This window comes from Frankliniella occidentalis, unplaced genomic scaffold (genome assembly GCF_000697945.3).
Source record: "Frankliniella occidentalis isolate FOCC.00 unplaced genomic scaffold, Focc_3.1 Scaffold403, whole genome shotgun sequence".
In the NCBI taxonomy this organism is placed as follows: Eukaryota; Metazoa; Arthropoda; class Insecta; order Thysanoptera; family Thripidae; genus Frankliniella; species Frankliniella occidentalis.
Genome location: NW_026267525.1, coordinates 137,845 through 159,992, shown reverse-complemented (window position 1 = coordinate 159,992; position 22,148 = coordinate 137,845). Strand labels below are relative to the sequence as shown.

The window sequence follows — 22,148 nt, the reverse complement described above, 5'->3', positions numbered from 1 at the left end:
CCCCCACCTCCCCCACCTAAAAAGTGTGACGTAATTTGGCCTCCTACCCGGACCGTGAATTATATCGTAATACAGTATACTAGGGTATTTTTATTGCGAGGATTCGCATTGCGAACGAATTGTGTTTCTCACTGACATCTGGCAGCTGGAACAGAATTCTTCATAATATGAATGTGAGCTTCGAAATACGAGAGGCGTTCGTATTATGAACACTATTCGTTAGTAATTTTTTTTCTTGTAAGTTAATGGTCTGATCTTTCGGTATGAGTACACAGGGGAAACAATTAAGGTAGGACTTAATGCCTTTAAAGCAGTGTTAAATTTTAATGCCTTTGTAAAGGCTTGCGGAAATGTAATTCAACGCAGAACGGCATTCCATTTCCCACCCACTTTAAACATTGTTCTGCATCCTACCTTTGTTTTTTATATGTAGAGGTTTTTGCATATTAAATAATGGTGAGAGGACGATACTGGGTCTGTTCTCTACCACGCAATCTCAGTCATATAGTAGTCACAAACGTTAATCCACGGACAACTTTAATCGGTACAAGTTGCAACTGCTACAGTGTAGTGAACAATAGGGTTACAAGAGATCCTTCCAGCCGGCCACGTCACGTCCCGCGTTCTACAGTTGCGTGGCGTTTGACACGACGGACGCAGTAGTTACTGGGCCGTTTCCATGTTCAAGGCCTGTAGTTCATAAAGCGACTTTTCCAAGATCTGAAAGAGGGGAAAGTTATTATGATTGCCACGTGATGGTAGCACCAACAAGTTAAATGAGATTTGTTTACTTTTAATTCCTCCTGTTTCGTGGTTCTCAGCTTGGTAATAGCATTTTCTTCCACGAAAAGTTCTTTTAACTTGGAGCCTAATTGAGTGGCAAGTTCCAGTAGAATGCTCTTCTCTAGTCCATTCACCAGGTAGGCCATTGTGGCCTTTGCCACTGTATCCTGGATTCGATTTGCAATTACTCCGTAATAAAGATTCAACATATCTCCTGTCGAGACAAAATGTGACTATTTATTAACAAGTACCTTATTTTTCGGCTTTTTGATTGGAGAGCTGCTGCTCGTCATGAATCGACGTGCACATTTTGCTTGCATTTTTTTGACAACCCTAAACGTTTTAATAGAAATGTGCCTAGAAGCTAGTCGTTTCGTGCTCTATTAACTTAACAGGAAGTGTTTGTTTAGTATTACTTATCGTTTACCGAGGAATCTGTACGTGGGTTGTGTTTGTCCGAGTGCATGTCTTACATTGTAAAACCAACTGTCGACCATGTGCACATAAGGAACAGTTGTTGCCAGCGTGCTAGCGGGCCTGCAGGCACACCATCAAAGTGTGTGCCGTTCTTGGTCGACTGTTGCAGGTGTGTGCCTGGCAGGTACACACGTATAGGTGGGGCACATGGCAGTGAAAATCAACTTTCAGAACTTCGGTGCTCCAAACAGGGCTACAATTAGGGGCTAGGAGTCAGTTTTTGCCTCCCTGCAAGGAGAGAATTACTATTTTCTCCTTCAAGCGTAGTCAACATCCATTTTAGGTTTCTGAAGCAAAGCCGTGTCAAACAAGCCTCTTTAAAAGTGTGTGCCCATGCAGGCAACAGCTGTTTTTACGGTATACAGGTGACTGAGTAGGAATGCCAAGTGGGAGAGGGGGCCGAGGGGTGGACGACTGGGCGGCTCCTGCGTACAGGCCCAAATGTACTCCAGGTGTTCTCCGATTGTACTCCGACTGTACTTCGTGTACTCCGGCTGTTTATGTCGCAAGTTCTCCGCGTACTCCGACTGTACTCCGGGTGTTCTCCGGTGTACTCCGGGTGTTCTCCGGTGTACTCCGGGTGTACTCCAGGTAGGTGTACTCTGCGCGCTCCGACCGGCAATACTCAGTGTTCTCCGACTCTACTCCGTGTACTCCGTACTCCTGTGTACACGAAAAATTCAAGTCGCCCACCCCCCGGAGGGGGCCCATGGGCCTATGCAACCTGTGAGGACGAGATTGGTCGTTCATTAATGATAAATGTGTTGGGACCGATACTTACCAAGTATTATACAGTGCCTGACGTCTTTGGTTGCTGGGTTCAATGACTCTTGAATAGTAAAATCTTTCAATTTTGCCTTTTTAATGAAGGCCGGACTACTTTTAAATGGGTTTCCAGGAAGTAGACCTAAGTCTTTGTTTAAAACACTCAGCAGGTTGGAATGATTTACAATTTTTAATATTTGGCTCCGAGTTATGTGCTGTTCTTCAATGTATATTGACTGTAAAACCTCGAATAAGAAATACAATGTAATATTAGTTCCACGTTTTGCAAGTGTGAATAACTGTGTCCAACACCTTTTGGTGTGAACCACACTGCGAAATAACCCTCGTAAATTTACGACATATTTTGTAATTAATACTTACAAAATATGTTGTAAATTTCTGACATGCAAATCTTGCTTGTCGATTAATTCCAAGTGAATACGTTATGCTTATAATTTTACAAAGATAAAGTGTAATTTTACAATGCTAGATTTCAATTTAACAGTGTTAAATTGTAATTTTACATCGAAACGTCATCGAAACGATATTAAAATGATATGATCGACGTAGAAACGATGTGGTTTCGAAGTCAATTTCACACTGTGTAACGTGCAAGCAACCCATTGTTAACATAACTTCATACATGACAAGTGTTATCTTTTAACTGATTCGTCGTTTAAGCCCAAATTGATGAGACTTACATATTCTTTTGTCTTTCCAGTTAGATCGTCGATCATTTTATCCACGACCTTAGTCACCCCTTGTGCTACCGCTGGAAACCTGGTTGCTGTTTCCTGAGGGATGGAATTACGGCAAAGACTTTTCAGTTCTCTAGAGACCTCGTCGATACACAACAGTGATGGCTTTCTTGTATGTTCTAAGAGAGGTCTCATCAGTTCGTCGAATGCTCGTTCAGAAAATAGCAACGGTGGCTCAACACTACTGGTCTGGCGGATTGCTAAAATTACTTGTTCCAGACAATACTTCTCACAAGGTTTGACAGACATAAGAGAAATATCAAGTTTTTTAAAGAGGGAACATATTTTTGCCCCTCCAGTCCTGGAATAAAGAAGCAAGACCTAATTAAATCTAATCGTCAAACATGCACTTTTAGCACGTAACTGATAATTTGTAAGAACGACTTCTTCTTTGTACCGCCAGTAGCGCCAAACGCATTAAATGCGCTTCATTGCGCATTGAAATGCACATAAAAGGTGACACCTTTGTGACGCACAAAGAATTTCGTCGCCCACTTAGAATAAAGTCAGTAACGTGCTGAGAGTGCGGGATGTGCCGAAATGTCCAGTATGGCAATAATGTAAAATAGTTTCCGTACACAATTCCTATATTTGTTTTGACAGTCGACGAATAGTTAGCTTCTTAGCTATGACAAGTGTCATATCCGTGTCCATGACACAACACCACAAATTCAAAGACAGTCGCGTGGACGAGCGCATGGAAAAAATGTGAATTAGTTTGTGTTATACAAAATTGCTTATTGATAAATAACGTGTGCCACGGGGCGAGCAAATAAATGCAAGTGCTCAACACTATGTTGCACACTTTTAAAAGTTTTAATGGAGATTCGACTAATATATAGTGTTTGGCCGAGTGTTTAGCAGTAACTTTGAACGCTTAGAAGTGCGCGTCTTCGGCGTTGACCATGAAGCTTCTAAGTATTCAAATATTCAGTCAAACAATTTAAAGTGTGAATTTGAACACTTTACAGTGCACACCAGCAGTTGCATACGTTATTTATTAGTTCATAAGGTGCTTACTGATACTATCATTAAAAATTAGTCTTGACAACAACAAAAAATTGTCGTAGGGGCAAACGCGTCAGGTATGGAAGCAATGTTGAATAGATGCTGCTGGGACTGAGACCAATAAAAAAGCTTATTATAAGCCAAAATATTTTTGTTTTTAAACGGCTCGTGAGATATTTGTTTTAGTAGCCACAAAAAGAAGAAGTCACGAAATTTACTAGTATTAGAACTAGTATTAGTTCTAGCAACACATATTATTGGCACGGTACCAAATTCATTGTTTTCCGTATGGGTTACGATGGTCGCACAGCACTGCCTGCAGTATTACGAGTACTTACAGGCTGACAGATTGCACATCCACAGCTTCTCCTTTCACAATCTTGATGAATGATTGGCAAAAAGTATTCAGAGTGTCGTCCAGGCAAGCCTTTTCATCTCTTACTTCTGTTCCACACTCTGCCAACACAGATTTGCACGCCTCAATCTTTTTAAGCAATGATTGCTGAAAACAAATAAAATAAAATAATAAGTGCTAGGCCTTGGTTATCTTCTTAGTGTAAATTCGTCTGCCGTCATTACTTATATGTATAACATATGTAAACTGGGAGCATGACTCTACGTCCCACTTCCTCAGCTAGACTGTACAAAGTGCCGGATTTTGCCTACACGGTTCCTTCGTAGCTCTACTGGGCATGCCTGCGATACGGCAATGCGCTTAAAAAGTCCGAAGAAGTCACACATTTGTAGAGCGCTAGAGTTGCCCCAAAAAACGCATTTTTTGATTTTTGAGTGAGCATGTTGGCCACAGGGTGCAATTTGGTGTATAGATACACCATGATTTTTATTATGAAAATGGAACAATATTTGACCCTGCCGAAACGAGCTCAAACTTTAACATTACTTTCTTATGGGGAATTCTACTAAAAACTACAATTTGGGCCTGGACCTCAAAATATTACCTGTAGATGAAAAGTGTTGTAAAAATCGTGATCTACGCGAGAAACCGAGTCAAACGACATGCCACTTGCCAGTATCCGCCATCGCATTTCGTAAAAAATGTTCGTGAAATAATCACTTTTTTGCTATTTTTTCTCAAAAAATGCGCATAATTATTGTGCGCATTCGGTCTAATGTACTGGCGGTACGAGGGTTCTTTACTTAGAGGCGACTTGGTAAACAGACCGCAGGTGGAGCTTTAGCAGAACAGCATACCAACAATAACGAATGTGGACGGGGCTGCACCGTGTCTTTTGTAAACCTACCGTCATTGCTGGTACACAGTTGATTATGTGCTTAATCAGTAATTCTTGTAACTTTTTTGCTAGGTATTTACTCCCGTTTGTGTCAGCCAATGCTGGGTATTTTTTCTGTAGAAAGTCATCTTCATCTCTCAGGGTATCCTCAATGCTCTGCAAAAATGAAACGAAATAGAAGCCAAAACAGGAGCACTGTGTTCCTGTGTCTCCTATATTGCATTACAATACCTTTCCGTTATTTATGTCCTCTTGCGACCTATTGACAACGCCAATGATGCCTAGTTTCACCGGAATGCATTTTCCAGTCAAAATTTCCGTTGCATCCGTACCTTTACAAGGGAAACAAATTTATAGATAACAACAATTCTCTGGTAATCTTAGTGTGTAGTTGTTGGCCAGTTTAAACTGTAGAACAAAAAGTTTGCCAGTTATTACCGGAAAAATAAAAGGTTGACAGTTGTAACTGTAGAACTAAAAGTTTGTCAGTAGTAACTGTAGAACTTAAAGTTTGCCAGTTGTAACTGCAGAACTAAAAGTTTGACAGCTGTAACGTCAGAACTCTTTAGTTCTGCACATAACAGTTTGCCAGTTGTTCGTGTATAACTAAAAAGTCCTAAAGCTAGAAATGGCGAACTAAAGAGTTTCTACAGTTACAACTGGCAAACTTTTAGTTCTTTACTTTAAGCTGGCAAACTAGTACACACTAAGATTAGCAGAGTTGGCAAGCTGTGCGATATTTCGATTTTGTTACAATTATCTCAATATCGACACGATATTTTAATCATCTCAGTACGACATTTCGATTTTGTTTCGAAATATAGATTTTGTTTCAATATCTCGCTACGCTTTGAATACAATGTCTCGATATCTCAATTTCGGTATGATATTATCTTGACATTGAGTATTGAGGATATCTATATCGATGTCGACAAAGCAAGGCCTCGACAGTAAGTGCTTAAATATTCCTCGATACCACTTGATACTACAATATTGCGCGATGGATCTTCGATACTGCGACCATCGAATTTGTTTCGAGACTGAGAGAGGCTAGTGCACAATACACTTAATTAAAGGGTTTCACCCAGTAGTTGTGCAGTCGTTGAAAGTGTTGCCTTTGCAGAGCCAATGGTGAACCCTGCTTCTGCTTCTCCATTCTCCAGCAAGGGGCGCTTTTCTAGTTATGTCATACCTTTATCCATTATGTCAAGTTTTGTGACAACGGCAATGGTGCGCGTACCGTCCGGATCAACTTTCATTGCCATTTTGAGACACTCGTGGGTGGCCATATCAGTATTAGCGGTGATGACAGCCAAAATGATGCTTTTAGGATTTTTGATGAACTGATTTATGAGGTTGACAATCTGATCCTCTATATCTGCAGGTTGGTCTTCTACAGCTACCTGATAAAAGTTTTCAAAGTAGTGTTCATTATTGCTTCAAACTGACCTGATGCGTAGTAGTAAATTAGTGAACTGGTAAGGTTATACATGGTCCTCGCCGTAAATCGCCCCAGATTATTTGTTTGTTATTGCAAGACACATTACTACGTGTCCTTGCTATTCCTAGTAGCGCCAAGGCGGTAATGCTCGTTAAAATGCGCATTGCTGCCTTCGCGCTACTAGGGTAGACGGCGTTTTAATGAGGGATGAGCCTAGTAAGAAGAAGAAAAGAAGATGGTGGCCTAGCGTAGCGCGGACCCATAACAAAGCAGAAAGCTGCATCGTGGAATTGCGTTTATATTTAAAGTTATGTCTTTCAAATTACTTTTAAATCTTTACTAGCGTACGATCAACAGAAATATATCCGATAACAGCTCCAAAACCTCTATTTGGAAAAGTTTCGTGACCAGGTTATGTCGCTTTGTTATGGGTCCGCGCTACGCTACGCCACCATCTTCTTTTCTTCTTCTTACTAGGCTCATCCCTCATTGAGACATCGGTTAGTTTAGCATGATTTGGAACCTACCTTGGTAATGCCTGGCAAGTCCACAAGTGTGAGTGTCAGGACGTGAGGAGAGAATATCGTCAGCACGATTGGGGTATAAGAAATGTTTTTAGAAACACCGGCAAGCTCCTCCGTCCTTCGCTCAATTTCACTCTTAATGTCACCAATGTCGTATATTTTGCCATCCTTGTCAAATTCTCCCCATTCCTCATAGGATTCGCCTGAAATGTCAATTACTTATTGTAAAAACCTATATTGACCTAATATTTTACTGGAAATCCAAGTGCGCGAGTGTTGCACATCTGGAGGTAAGTGATCAATTTCTCACAATCCGTAGCAACGTATTTATATCGTTTCAGGTCAGCGAATGACCTCTTTGGGGAGGCCGCAGTGAAAAGTTTGTAACTGTGCAAATAGGTTGTGGCACTTTAACGAATAATTAATACGCATTACGAACCTCTTCTCTTACGTAACTTATCGCCTTTGGGGCAATGGACGAGGCGCAGGATCAGAGGGCAGCGAGTTATCATGCCGATTCCACGAGGCAGGATGGGCCGACGCACGAGTGACTCCAGCACGGAGCTTTTCCCAGTGCTCTGCCGACCAACGCAGGGTTAGAGCCGGTTAGAGCGAGGCGTGGGGTCTACAACTCGGATTTTGTGGGGAGACAAGATTATAACCTGAAGTGTACGCGGAGTACGCGAGGAGTACACTCAAGAGTACACTCGGTTACACTCAAGAGTACACTCAGGGTGCAATCAGGTACACTTGATGTCGGTGTACAATAGGTGTACAGTCGGAGTACACTAGGTGTACACTCGGAGTGCCCTCAGTGTACACTCGGAGTATAGTACCGGGAGTACTCGGAGTACACTTATGGTACACACGGAGTCCGGTGATATCTCAAACAGGATAGAATCTAGAGACCATGGTAGAACTTTCGTTTTACCGTGGTTACAAAATGTTCAGGTAGTGGGGGGAGAAGCAACTGTATGCATTTGGACCACTACATAGGTCCATTTCAGTCATTTTTATACCATTTTGGTTGTCAAAAAGCACATATTTTGGGTTCCTCAATTAACGTTGTCATGAATTTTTAATTCAAATTTTTAAAAGAATCCTCTGTCTTGATTTATTTCTTTGTAAATAGTTTCGTGTTTATGTAGCAGGATTACAGACCAATTTGTTACTTATGCTGCACATGTTTGTCAGTAACCCACTGATACAATATACAATTGTCAGTAATTTTAAAAGAAATTATTTCGTACTTACGAAAAAGTTGTCACACACGAAATGTTTCGTTGCAGCCATCAAAATTTTGATACCAACGACCAAATTTTCTTCGATCAGCCCGGTAGTAGGCATTAAAATTTTAGTTACTATTGCCGAAATTGTGGTTGCTGTACCCAAAAGTTTAGTTGCTGCAACTACAACTTTAATGGAAATGGCCAGGACTAATCAACAATTTTTTGATGGCTGCGACGAAACATTTCTCTCAGTGCAGTAGCTTCTAAAGGTTTTTATGCAGCAGAAATACTAACTAGGGGTCAAAAATACAGTAACAGGATGTGGCTCAGTCAAAAGTTATAACGCAAAAAGCTTTTACTGCTTTTTTGGACTACCCACCTGGCTGCCCACCACGATGATTTGGGGTAAATCTACCGGCTTTTGACTAAAGCTCCTGAACTGATCTTGAAGCTTATTAACACATAATATTAGTTCGTCCATGATGAACACCTGCAAAAGCAAAAACAAGTTGTAAATTCACCTGTGCTGTGGGCCCACCACCGTTTTTTGGCGTTTGGCGCGCCATGGCTACCCCTACCCAAGGTGAAAGCCAATCATTACGAATTCGGTATAGTTCCAACACTGTCAATTTTTTGCCAAGAATTTTGAAGCATTGTAAGGAAAATTGCATTGCGAACTATTTTCTTTGCATTGCAAACTATTTTCTTTGTAAGTTGCGAAGAAATGGTTTGCAAGGTTACGAACTAATTTTTTGCAGCGTTACAAACTATTTTCTTTGTAAGGAGCGAAGAATTAGTTCGCAATACGAATGATTTAGTTCGCATTGCAAAGCAGCATATTACAACGCTTCAAAATTCTTTGCAATGCAGAGAATAGTTCTTCGCAAGCTTTTTACAGTGAAATGTTGTGCATATTAAATTTACCTACCTACCATACCATGTCGGTTCATGTCCTATTCCCCTCCCTTCACCCTCCTGGCTGACGCCATGTGTTCCCATCGTCCATGGCCATTACCAGCGCCTTAAGTAACGCTCATACGACACCATACTGTCGTATATGTATACCAGGTGGCTGACTCATGCCATGCACTCTCGTACTCTCGTAGGTATAGTGTACCACATTCGCGGGTGCGAATGTGTTGCCTACTCGCACGGGGCCATAATACGGAGTCGTGGGCAGCGAGTACAAGAGCGAGGATAGACAAACCAGCTTGCACCCGTGCATGCGGTAAATACAGTACAACTAGGAAAGTGCGCGAAGTGAGTCAGTCACCTGGTACAAATAAAAATATGTAGAACTGTACGTAAAGTACATGACCTTAAAAGTAACTGTTAAAAATTACTATTTCGTGTCTCTCACCTTGCAGCTTACAAATAAAAATTTAACAGTATTAAACTGTAATTTTGATAACGGTTTCAGTTAAATTTTTAGTTTTATACAGATACGCCAAAAGCGTGGACAGGCCGCTGTGCTGACACAAAATTTCGAAAACTCCTTCGAGAAAATCTCACTTAACTTTAAGAGGACCAACAAGAAAAGTCCAACAATTTTATCCGAGGAAGATCTGCGGTGTCCGTACTGTCGCGGATCTCGTAGACAACTGGGATCTCTGCGCCCCCGGGCCCCGGGCCCCGGGGCCGCTACTTATTTCCTGTGTTGCACACGCACCATATCTAGGTGCGGCGAGACCGATTGTTCCAACAAGGGATTAGAGGATCCCCATAAGTATTCGTTATCGGCACGACGAACCCCGCCTTAATGTGGGTGATATCTACACCCAGAGAAATTATAAGCAATGGCAACCATCATGGTTGGCTCAGGGAGCACCATAAAAATATGGTTGAGACAACAGTGACAACGTGATGAAAACCATATTTTTGGTTCTCTCTACCATGATAAGGTTGCATCAACCATATTTTATGTGCTCCTTGAGCCAACAATATGATGGTTGCCATTGCTAATCATTTCTCTATGTGTACAGTCCCGCTTTGATATCACTGCCGTGAGGGAATAGAGTTTCTGCGACGGGCGGAGCGGGCGGGCTCCGCCCGGCAGCCAACGAGCCAGGGGCGTCGGAAGTCCTCCACGGCCAGGGGGGGGAGGGGGGGAGGTCAAATATGTACAACCCCCACCCCCACCCTACGTCTTACGTATTCGCGAGCGAAGGGAGCGGGAATTTCTTTCAAAACAAAAATCGAACTTAGATCCCAATTTTTATTAACAGAGAAGCGGAAGCGAGGCGAGAAGCTGAAGCTAAATATTTGTCTATCCCACCGGTAAAAGGGGGTATATTGTATCGTTATATTTTGTCACTCCTGACTTGTTACTGTACTTCCTTGAGAAAAACTCAACCCAGATGATTTCTCGCATTTTCACGAGCGCTCGTCGCCAGGGCACCCGGCCCGGGCCCAGCCCGGCCCGTCTCTTCGCCAACGAGCCGGCTGGCCGCTACCGGAGGACACCACGGAGGACTGTGCCGGACCGCCCGGACCGAGCCTGGAGGCGGGCGGGCGGCACCATTCCGCACTTTTTGGCGTGTGAGAGTATCTTTCGGCCAGCCCCGAACCGGACGGACCCGCGCACAGGCGAGGGGGAAATCACTTGGGTTATTCGTAGCGTACGAGCTATTTCGTGGCATTTCTCCTGCCATTCCGGTTATTTCTCTCCTATTTCGGGTTATTTCAGGGTATTACGCGGTATTTTGGAGTATATCATGGGTATTTCGTGACTATTTACCGTCTATTTCGGGTCTATTTCGCCTTATTTCGGGGGAAGGTGTACGAACTATTTCGCAAGTGATTTCCTTCTCGCGCACAGGTGACTTCGGCCGGCAGTGTTCGGATGTCCGGCCGGTTACTGCTGCCGCCACGCCAAGCTACAGCACCGCAGCACCGCCCATGCACTGTCGCCCACACCTCAGGCGACGGGCAAGCCCGCCCGCCTATATCAGAACTCTGTGAGGGAATACCGGGGAATACACTTAAATTCTACACTGATGTAAAAATTTGCAACTAGATGTACTTGTTAGTGCTTAACGCCCCAGTTGCGCACTTCCGTGATCTTGAAACCCAAGGTACATTTGCACACTAATTGGATTTGCCTCTTTTAAGTGTAAAAATTTTACACTAAAAGTTTTTGCATTTATTTGTACGAAATCATGCACCATTGTGCGCAAATTTGTACGAAAAGAAGAGTAGCGTGAACGTTTGCACAGATACATAAGCGTTTCCTAAATACCTACATGTATGCAGGAGATAGTGTGTACATGCTCGTGTATGCAGGAGTCGATGACTCAAAACGACAAAGTTCGATCTGCAGCGGCACGGTTACACAAAGCCGATGTGCAGCGGCACTAAGTTCGATCTACATTCCGGTGGCTTCTGCAGCGCAGCCTAAATGTGTTCATATGCACGTCAATATTGCAGATAGAAAAAAGAGAAAACTGATTCATGCTTGTCAAAGATCAAAGAACAAGATACAAACTTAAACGCCACCGCGACAAAACTGTAGCAGAGGTCTAAACTTGCGTCTCCCGCTAGCGACGAAAAGCAGATCTAAGTTTCTTTAACCGGGCCGCTGCAGATCAAACTTTGTGTAACCGGACCGCCGTAGATCGAACTTTGTGTAACCGTGCCGCTGCAGATCGAACTTTGTCGTTCGGAGGCATCGTAGAGTGAACATGGCTATGGTACACAGGAATAGCCAAGCTATTTGTCCTGAAGTGTGCACTTGACCAGGTACACACTATTTTCTGCATACACGAGCACGTACACACTCTCTCTTGAGTAAATCGACGTGTGCCTGCAGAAGTGGCGTATCTCTGAAGAGGCGCGCAACACTGGCGGATCTGCGCCGGCCCGGCCAACACTGGCGGATCTGGGAAGGGACGGTCATCACAGGCGTATCTGCGTTCGGCTGATCTGCACAGTCAACTTTGGAGGCCTATTGCTCATCGTAGGTATGTCGTATAGTATTGAGTGGTATCAAAACTCAATCACGAGGATATAAACATTGCAATGAGACATCAGTCAATACTGTACGACATGCCTACGAGGAGCAATAGGCCTCCGAAGTTGACTGAGCAGATCAGCCGAAATGCAGATACACCCACTACGCCCATGATGACCGTCCCTTCCCAGATCCGCCAGTGTTGGCCGGGCCGGCGCAGATCCGCCAGTGTTGCGCGCCTCTTCACAGATACGCCACTTCTGCAGGCACACGTCGAAATTTCGCACAACACCGACGACATACTTGCACCACCAACTAATCCAGCGGGCTTGGAAAGGTTCGGGGCTGTGTCGCGAGGCAGCTCGTTGAGGTCGTGCTCGTCCAGCAGCCAGGCGTCTACTAGCTCGTGTGAGCGAGAGACGGCGGCGGCGGCTGATATGCCCTGCTCGGCTCCAGCCGCGGCTCCAGCAGTGTGGAGACGGAGCGGAGGAGTGGAGGTGGAGGGGTCGGACGTGCTCCTTGCCCCTCCGTCTCCCCCCTTTCGGTATTGGTGGTTCAATCTCCACACCCAGAAAAGCCTGAACTAATCCAAGCGCATTTTACGCCAAATGCACTTGAATTGATCGAGCCCGGTTGGAACTTGAAATGAGCATTCTGGATTGAAAAAAGTTTGTAAGGCGAAGTTAATAAGAATGCCAGCGCTCGGGGCAACACCGCATAGCGCTTGATATTTCAGAAATGATTTCAAGAACATGGTGCTCAAAGAATTTGAGGTCCGAATGGGATCGGTTCTAGAAACCGAATTGACTCGTGCCAAGATGGATTGACTTGTGGACTTGTGCTGAGAACTTCCAGACCGACGCAAGTGCAAAAATAGTTTGTGATTCACGGATGTGGGCCAAAAGTGGCCTCACGGGTCGTCAAGTACAGTCATGTTGGGGTTGAGGGGTGGCTGTTAAATGAACAATGTTAAGGGTAGATCCTAGCGGTTTTTTTCATTTTACATGACCCCCCTAAAGTCGACCCTTGCGAACTCGGTGGTACCTCCCACAAGGCAGAGCGACACGCTGGTCAGGTAGTAGGAGTAGGGCATATATGTCAGCATATGTGCTATAAAATTCCAAGATGGCGGAGGACGATTTTTGTCAACTATCAGTTGTTCCTATTTAATTCATCCCTGAGTGAGATCTTTCACTGGGGTTTTAACTGGAATGTTTAAACCTACCTAGCTATCGAGCCCCACAGACCTCAATTCAAGGCAACCACAAATCAAGTACATTGCTGTACTTGAAACAAGAACACGTCTTTTTGGGTGCACTAAGAAAAACCACGGGAAATGTCTACGGTGCACCCCGTAAATTTGTCACCAGGTCCGCGACCGTAATTTTGGATTACGGTCCACTCCGTGAGGGATGTTGCAGCTATATTCAATTAAGCCAACGCTTGACGCTCGCTCCCGCAAGCGTTGCGCACGCTTGGCGGAGCGCGCGGGGTGCGGGGAGGCGACGGTGACTCTTCACCTCTCTTCACCCTGCCCCCCGCCTCCCCTCTTGCCCTCGCACGCTTGCAGGAGCGTGCGCTGCGCCGAGCGTGCGCTGCGCCGAGCGTGCGCTAAGCGGGGATCTTAATTGAATATAGCTACCGTAACTTCGCAAACTGACTTACTGATCAATACAGCACTTGACTTATATACACTGAAGTACGGTCGGTCCATATCTTTACGATCGTGACCGTGCATGAAATATACGGGACGGACCGTGGGCAAACCATACCTCCTTACGGGATTGTTAACAGTGTCGGTTTTCCAGATAGTGCTTTGTACCCATGGATCGGCGTTATTGTGCTCCCGGAGTGTGTGTGTGTGTGTGTATGTGTGTGTGTATGTGTGTGTGTGTGTAAAGTTTCATGCCAAATAATCAATGCTGCGGTGTGGCAATAACCCGTGCTTTTTTGGATTTGGTGGTGGCGGTGGCGTCCCCTGCGTCCCGTCCCGTCCGTGTCTTTCGGTTGAAAACATTAATATTTTTCATAGACAAGGGCTATTTTCCTCTTTGTATCGAGTGACATTAGAATTAGCCCTGCCGGTGGCCCTGCCGTCACACAGCCACGCTTTGGTCGGCCTCCGGCCACCATTGGCCTGTTAGATAAGTATGACGTCTCTCGCTTGCTTGCTGGCCTTGGGCGTCTTAAGTTCGCGCGACGTCGGCGGTGACGTGGCGAGGGAATACCTCTGGCATCGACGATTTAGTACGAAAATGAGATCAATCCGGGATAAAATCGCAGTCATAGCATTCAACAGCAAGGTTCTACAGCACAGCCACAGACCACCCGCATAGAGACAGGTCGGTATTTTCGGCAATGGGGCAGTTGTGGCGAGTTGTGGCTGGACCCCTGTGCGGTAGGCAACCCATGGGGCCACGGTCGTAGGCTCTCGAGTACAGCCGCAGACTACCCACACAGAGACATGTCGGTATTTTCGCGATGGGGCAGTTGTGGCGACTTGTGGCAGGACCTCTGTGCGGTAGGCAACCCGAGAGACGCGGTCGTGTGATCATGGGGACAGCCCTCGGGCATCCATGGGTAGAGGTCGTGGCATCGTTATGGCGCGTTGTGGCTAGCCTCCTTACGGTCTCTATAGTCGGTCCGGTATAAGCTGATTTTCAGGGCGCGCGTTGCGGCCGCAAAGTTCTGGCCACAAACACGCTCGTATTACAAAATATATCGTACATGCACGAACATATTTTTCACAGTGTAGTAGAGTTAAGATATCTTTGGTGTATCTATTCAAGTGCTACCTTATTGGATTACCAGTATCATCAATATCAACAATAAACCAGTGATAGGACAGACTAATCCTGATTTCCTTATTCATCTTGCGCCTCTGACGTGCACAGAACCCGGCAACGTGGAATTTCTTACAAATACACCAATACAGAAGTATTCCGCGGACCACACCTTTATCACAATGGAAATGAGACGAAAATCCGAGGTAAAATCGCAGTTATAGTCATGCGTAAAAACTTTAATCTCAACGACGTTCGGACGGCTTCGAAAGCAGCTCTCGTCTGTCGGTATTCCCCTCGCTGCGACGCCGCACCTGCGAACACAAATCTTATCATCGGTGCCGTTCGGCAGCACTTCAGGGTGCGCGAGAGCCGCGTAAGCGCCGTGGCCGGCGATGGGTCCCACGAGAAGAATATGATCTAGCCGCGACAAACCAGAATAGGTGCGACATGGCCGCGACGCTCCATGGAGCTTCTGCAAACTCATTTCGCGATGGCGCGTGCTCTCGGAACTCGGAACCTAACACGCCCTCTTTCTCGTCGTGGGTGCGTGTTATGCAGTTGCAGAAGAAGGCGCAGTATAAGGGGATGGGGGAAGGGACCCCCCCCCACCCCATCGGCTCTAGTGAGCCGCCTGAAAGGTGGGCAATTTGTTCGACAAAACCCCTGTAAGTAGGCAACCCCCCTGTCAGCCGGACCTTATACTTCATCTGTATAAAAGTCGGATGGCACTTGAAATTTTTCCAGAACCTCACAGTTAGTGCATTCCCTAAATAGGCTAGAAGTAAAGTTTTTAAAAAAGGTTTGTCGTTTTTCTTAAAAATTTTAACTTTGGCTTCGAGCAGTAACGGGTAACCCGTGAAAGTAGCAGCCTCAGGCCTTAGGCCAAAAATGCTGTCCGTTTTGCTTTATTTTGTACCGATGAGGTAGTTGAGGGATATTTGGGGCAAAAAGGGAAGTAGGGCTTAAGTGAACCCCTACTGACTGCGAGGTTCAGGAAAAATTTCAAGTGCCATCCCGACTTGAATAGAAACAACCCTTTAATTTTCCAAGTTTCGACGAAATCAGAGATTTTCACCTGAAACGGCTCCCTTGTGAGTCTTATGCGGCCCTTCGAGGCAGGCGCCTGACGGGTAGGCAGCGTGCGCCGGTCCTCCTCAGCCGTGTCGAGCGGGACTGCCTACCCGACCGGCGCCTTTGGCTGGCCGCGTGCTCTGACGTGCGGCGGGCACGGCACGGCCAGGTGCAGCGCCCGGCAGAGCGGAGCGAACGTAGACGCTGTTCGACGAAAAGTTGTGTGAGGCGGGAAGTATACCCCCAAAACGCAGGTACTTGAAATCGAGTGCATTTTATCGAAACAAGTGCATGCACTCGTAGCGGTAAGGCAGGCTGTCACGAAAGTGTCTTGAGCTAGGAGTAGCAGTAGTCGCTCGTCTCTCCTCCCCCCTCCCCATTTCTCTCTGTCTCTCTGTCTCTCTCTTTCTCCCTATCTCTCTCACACACTTACAAGTATGCAACTTGCAGTTGCACACTTACACGTGTCGAGCAGTTGCACACTTAGTTTATCAGTAAATTAATTTCGCGAGTCCATAGACTTGAGTTTTGAAACAACCAAACATCCTGATAAATTGACACCATCAAATCGTTATGTTGCCATATTGTTAAATTTTATACCACTACGAACAGGTTGTGCCCAAAATTGACGACTAATAATAGTAATATTCAATTTCGATAAATTATGACATATTATTATGGTATGAGTATAACGGTTGAGTATAACGTTTATTGTGGTGACACCTTTCCTCTCCAGTGACTTTCTTCTTAAAACTTTAATTTGAAATTAACTTTTAAATTAAACATGGGAGGTAAATAACGAGTAAAAAGTAAACAAAATAGTACTTGTAAGAACAAGACGTTATCCGTTTCGATTCGTCCTGCTTTATGAAAATAATGGCTGGTGCTAGCGAAGGAAAACGTGAAGTGAGATGTGTTGTTTATTCACTGTTATTTGTAGTAATTTTTCACAAAATTTTAAACATGCATGGGATGTGTCCTTCGTAAATCAGCCATCTCAACCATCTAAAACAGACACCTATCCCGCTGAGTAAACTGTGCTTTCACTTCTTCTTCTGGTAGGGACTAGAGATCTATTTCGCACTTGTTTGCCATTTCATAGTCCAGGGCGTCCAGTTCTTTAAGTGAGTTTTTCAAAGCCTAGCGAAGAAAATGATTTTGTTTTACATGTGTATACAGAAAAGAAGTTCAGTATGTGACACATAGAACAATATTTTCGTTTACTTACTATTGATTCCCTCTGCTTCTGCTTCCTCGTGAATGTAATCGACACGTCCTCTTTAAACAGCTTTTTAGCCATACCTTGCAGCTGAGCTGCAAGTTCCAGCAACATATTTTTCTCGAGTCCATTCACCAAGCACGTCATGGTAGCCTTTGTCACAGTGTCTTGGATTCTATTTGCAACCACTGTGTAATAAACATTCAACATTTCCCCTGTCAAAACCAAACCAAAGATTAATACGTTTAGTTGGACTGCGTCAGTGTTTTTTATCTTTATAAGTTAAGTATATAAGTTAAGTTTCATGTCTCAACAACACGTAAGGGAGAGTGGGGCACATAGTGTTACTTTTTGGAAATTCTTCACTCGCAGTCCTAGTTTAGGCAGCATCATTACGGATTTTAGAGTTGTTGTGCCTCTATTCGACCTTCAGTCACAAGAAATCATTGAGACCCCCGCAAAAATATTCGCGTCTTCTCTCAAATCATCTCGAAAGGAGACCTCAGCAATTGACAGTATGTGCCCCGGGGGTGGGGCACTAGCTGTCACCATGTATATAACTTATGAAAAACGTGGATACTCGAAATGGCCTTAGTGGCATCTCTGAAAGGGAGTGCCATAAGAAACATTTCACCCCTGAAAATCAAAATTAAACATAAACCTTTTCTGCTACAGCAGATCAGAAAATGAGTGACAGTACCTGCCCCAATTTGGGGAAAATACTGTCAATAAATCTTTGTATATACTGCACGCTGCTGCCATACCACTGATAGTTTCGCCACCCCCATCTTGCAATCAAATAAAGACGTAAAGAGGTTGTGATTTCACAAATTAGATGACTGAAAAAGCTATGGGATGCCATTGCTAGCTCGTTGACAGTATGTGCCCCTGACAGCTGGTGCCCCATTCTCCCTTAACTCAAAAGCACCCCCACCACACTCGAGGTGCTGATGGGAACACTTAAACGACCATAAATATACAAATTAAGATAGTTACCAATGATCATGGCGTGCTTTATATCTTGTAACGTCGGTTTCAATATATCAGTGACATTGTATTCCACAGATTTTGCTTTTTGAATGAAATTATAGTCACTTTTAAATGGAATCGGAAGTTTTGCTTCGTCTTCTTCTTTCAGAATTTTTTGTAAAGACTCGTTCCTAAATTTTAGGAAATGGCTGTGAGTTATATGCCCTTCTTCAATTAATATTGCTTGATTAACCTTACAGAAAAGAAAAACGCGTATTAATCTGAAAAATGTACTTTACGCTATTTTTAAATTTTGTACAGATTTTTATTTAACTAATAAGTGTTTTTAAAATTTTGTTTTAATAACGCCTAAATACTTACAAATCGCTTTGTTGTTTCAGTTAGATCGTCTATCATTCCATTCACTACCGTTGTTATTTCTGTTGCCGCCTTGGGAAATCTGGTAGCAGTATCCTTGGAAATGCTCTTACGGCACACCTCTTTTAGTTCTTCAGCGACCTTTTCAATACACAGCATTGATGGCAGGCGCATAGTTGTTATAAGTGGTCTCATCAGTTCTTCAAAGGCCTGTTCAGAAAATATCATAGGTGGCTCAGGGCCACTGGTTTGTCTTATTGTTAATATAACTTTTTCCCTACAGTATGCGTCGCATGGTTTCTTAGATGTCAGTTCATTTTCAAGATTTTTAAATATATAACAGAGTTTAGCTCCCCCATTCCTGCAAGATGAGAAACATGTGCATATAGTCGAGTATATCCTACACACATATGACATCGTAATCTCGTATGACATGTTAATACTTAACGATTACTTACAGAAACATGGAGTCCATATCCACACTTTCTCCCTTCATCACCTTGCAGTATGATTGAGAAAACGTACTTATCATATGATGTAAGGAACCTTTTTCATCCACTATTTCATCTCCACACTTATTCAGCACCGACATGCACTCTTCCAGCCGTTGAACAAACGATGCCTGTAAAATAATAAAAACACTAGAAAAATATTTCACCATTTTCATTGTGTTCCCAGTGCGAAAAAATAATTAATTCGACATCAACATCGAAACGACGTCGGAACGATGTCGAAATGGTTGAATCGACGCCGAAACGACGTAGTTTCGCTATGAATTTCGCACTGGGTTATCATGCTAACATACCAACCTTCATTTCCGGAAGGCACGTTTTAATGTGCCTAATCAGTAAGTTCTGTAACATTTTGGCCAGGTATGCACTGCCATTTTTATGAGCTAGTTCTGGGTACCTGCTCCTCAGGAAATCCTCTTCATCCTTTAAAGCATCTTCAATACTCTGAAATTTAAAAAAGAAAGTAACTCGACAGCACGGAGTATCATCAACATGCAGTGATGCAGTTGCAGTTGCTGCGCATTTGTTGTGCAGTTGCAAGAGGTGGGGAGGGGGGGGGGCTCTGTCCATAAATTCAAGTGTGTGACATTCGAACATTTAAAAGTGCGTGCCAAAATGTCACACATAATAAGTGTGCGTGCCAGTCCTGTCAACAAAAGAGTGTGTGACAACCATGTCACACTATCTTCTGTGTCACACAAGTAAACACTCTTTACTTTCAGTTTTTTGTGAGTGCCATAGCTGCTACACAATTCTATGCATGACTAAATGGTCACACACTTTTAGTGTGTTACATGTTAACACGCACTTTTCAGTGTTTGCATGTCACATTCTTATATTTGTAGAGTACCCCCCACCTAAGACACTACTTCATACTGAAGAATAAACATTTTGCAAACATTGTTTCTCATCCAACGCACCTTCTTGTCCTTTATGTCCTTTTGGGACCTATTAACCACACCAATAATTCCGAGTTTTACAGCAATACACATTCCAGTCAAAATTTCTGTTGCATCCGTTCCTGCAAAAAAAAAAAACAAGGAAAGCCGAGTGATTCGATTCAACTGAGGAATCGTGCTCCAGAACATGATTCATTTGTTTTTACAAACCTTTATCCATTAAATCAAGCTTTGTCACAACGGCTAAGGTGCGTTCGCCTTCTGGGTCCACCTTTCTTGCCATTTTAATGCACTCATTAGTTGCCATGTCTGTGTTGGCAGTGATCACAGCTAAAATGATACTCATTGGATTATTAATGTAAGCATTTATAAGGTTGACGATCTGTTCCTCAATATCCTCAGGCTGGTCGCCTACAGCCACCTGGAAGAGTCAAATCGGCAATAATAACGCGAACGACAGAGAGAGATAAATATAAAGTTTAGAATGTCCTGGCGATCAATTAATTGCGAACATACCTTAGTGATGCCTGGCAAGTCCACAAGTGTCAGTGTGAGGACATGCGGGGAGAATATTTTGAGCACTATAGGTTTCGACGAGATGTTTTTATTTTCACCTGCCAGCTCTGCGGTCCTTCTCTCAATTTCACTTTCGATCTCCTCAATTTCGTATATTTTGGATTCTTCCTCATCGTCGTCAAATTCACCCCATTCCTCATAGGAAGAGCCTGCACAATAATAATAAATAAAATTGAAAGCTTCATCGAGGAGTTCTCAATGAGACCCGAAAGGTGCATTCATGTGTGCACAATTGGGATGCAATCTTGGCAGTCTAACCAACGAAATGAGAATTTAAGGTTATGTTATGTTATCCGGTGGAATCATGCAATCTGTGTCAATTTGGTTGAGTTGTGACCCCTTCGGTTATCACGGACAAACCCTGCGCGTCGACTCACCTCTTTCTTCGCGTAACTCGTCTCCCACGGGGCAGTTGACGAGGCGTAGGATGAGAGGGCACCGGGTGACGATGCCGCTTCCACGAGGCAGGAAGGAGCGGCGGACGATCGACTCCAACACGGAGCTCTTTCCGGTGCTCTGGAGACCAGAACGGAGGTAAGATAAGGAACGGGGGCAGTCTACAACAGCTTCGAGAATCCTTATCACTGTGCTGCACGTACCTGGCTGCCCACCACGACGATCTGTGGAAGGTCCACCGGCTTCTGACTCAATGTCTTGAACTGGTCTTGAATGTTGTTTATAGAGAATATTAGGTCGTCCATGTCGAACACCTAGAACAAATTCATTGTTTTATTTAATTATAGTGGCAAAGAGAGTGTAATAGAATAGGCGCTCGGTCGGGGCTTTGTGCACGGTAAAAAGAACATCTTGGAATTCAAGTAGATTCCTTGAAAACTGTCTTGAAAACCAAGTAGATCGCTTGAAATCCAAGATGTCATTTTTACCGTGTGGCCTACAGTCCGGGAGACTGTCCCTTTATCAACGATATGGGCTAATTAGCAGAGGATACTTTTAAAACCTTTTGACTAGGCGTAACTTTAAAGTGTCAGCTAGCTTTCTTTTACTCTCGAAACGGCCAGAGAATCAAGGGGAGACCAGAAAACAATTTCTTTGGCGCTGGCGGAACATTGTCCGAGTGCCTGAGTGAGTGTCGCTTTAGGCCTTTACCCTGCCTAACAATACTAGGCTCCCCGTCCCCCTGTCCCTGCACAACAATACTATCCGATACTAGTGGGAGGTTGTACATATACGACATATTTTGTAAATGGTAAATTTTACGAAATATACAAAAGAAGTCTTTAAAGTTGAACAATCAAGCAAAATAAACTTTTACTCAAACGAGAGGGTGCCTTAAGTGCCTTTCTTCCCCACTCCAGTCCGCCCCCCTCCTCCTTCCCCTTTTTCAGGCCCCCCTCCTCTCTCCCCTCCCCTCCGGTCCCGACTCGACTCTCGACCGCCTGGGCGTTCGCCGGTTATTCCCAGGCGCGGTATAAGGAGGGGGCGACAGGGGGGGCGGTGCACTGTGGGTTGCCTACATACAGGGGTTTTGTAGCACACATTGCCTACCTTTTAGGCGGCTCACTAGAGACGATGGGGGGGGCGATCGCCCCC

The 22,148-nt window shown here is 44.3% G+C and overlaps 2 protein-coding genes across 7 annotated transcripts; both read right to left on the bottom strand.

Annotated features, from left to right (window-relative positions):
• Positions 1-520: 520 nt before the first annotated feature.
• Positions 521-9,905, bottom strand: LOC113210578 (dynamin-1-like protein). 6 transcript variants are annotated; one of them, XM_052274519.1, is made up of 13 exons: positions 9,599-9,856; positions 9,167-9,511; positions 8,618-8,728; positions 7,449-7,587; positions 7,013-7,212; positions 6,237-6,447; positions 5,276-5,376; positions 5,054-5,200; positions 4,130-4,293; positions 2,727-3,084; positions 2,042-2,270; positions 792-997; positions 521-720 (listed from the first exon to the last, which is right to left on the bottom strand). In XM_052274519.1, exons 3-13 carry the CDS (start codon positions 8,717-8,719, stop codon positions 664-666), a joined length of 1,914 nt encoding a protein of 637 aa, XP_052130479.1. In that variant the 5' UTR covers positions 8,720-8,728; positions 9,167-9,511; positions 9,599-9,856; the 3' UTR covers positions 521-663. The 6 variants fall into 6 exon arrangements, with proteins under 6 accessions (XP_052130479.1, XP_052130478.1, XP_026284427.1 ...); XM_052274518.1 differs by lacking the exon at positions 9,167-9,511 and having other exon boundaries at positions 8,618-8,730; positions 9,757-9,905; XM_026428642.2 differs by lacking the exon at positions 9,167-9,511.
• A 7,043-nt stretch (positions 9,906-16,948) lies between these two features.
• LOC113210591 (dynamin-1-like protein) lies at positions 16,949-21,333 on the bottom strand. Its single transcript, XM_026428662.2, has 11 exons — positions 21,197-21,333; positions 20,975-21,113; positions 20,538-20,746; positions 20,232-20,442; positions 20,043-20,143; positions 19,420-19,566; positions 19,069-19,232; positions 18,614-18,971; positions 18,260-18,485; positions 17,273-17,478; positions 16,949-17,184 (listed from the first exon to the last, which is right to left on the bottom strand). Exons 1-11 carry the CDS (start codon positions 21,296-21,298, stop codon positions 17,110-17,112), a joined length of 1,938 nt encoding a protein of 645 aa, XP_026284447.1. The 5' UTR covers positions 21,299-21,333; the 3' UTR covers positions 16,949-17,109.
• Positions 21,334-22,148: the final 815 nt, after the last annotated feature.

What these genes read in the sequence shown, in the direction of transcription:
- LOC113210578 (XM_052274518.1), bottom strand. Translation starts at nt 8,719, where the DNA reads ATGGACGAACTAATATTATGTGTTAATAAGCTTCAAGATCAGTTCAGG. An exon ending in GATGTGCAATCTGTCAGCCT is followed by an intron (nt 3,085 to 4,129) that starts GTAAGTACTCGT and finishes TCTTTATTCCAG; the next exon opens with GACTGGAGGGGCAAAAATAT. An exon ending in CGAAACAGGAGGAATTAAAA is followed by an intron (nt 721 to 791) that starts GTAAACAAATCT and finishes CCCCTCTTTCAG; the next exon opens with ATCTTGGAAAAGTCGCTTTA.
- LOC113210591 (XM_026428662.2), bottom strand. Translation starts at nt 21,298, where the DNA reads ATGGACGACCTAATATTCTCTATAAACAACATTCAAGACCAGTTCAAG. An exon ending in AGGACATAAAGGACAAGAAG is followed by an intron (nt 19,567 to 20,042) that starts GTGCGTTGGATG and finishes TTTAAATTTCAG; the next exon opens with AGTATTGAAGATGCTTTAAA. An exon ending in AAAGCACGCCATGATCATTG is followed by an intron (nt 17,479 to 18,259) that starts GTAACTATCTTA and finishes TGGTTTTGACAG; the next exon opens with GGGAAATGTTGAATGTTTAT.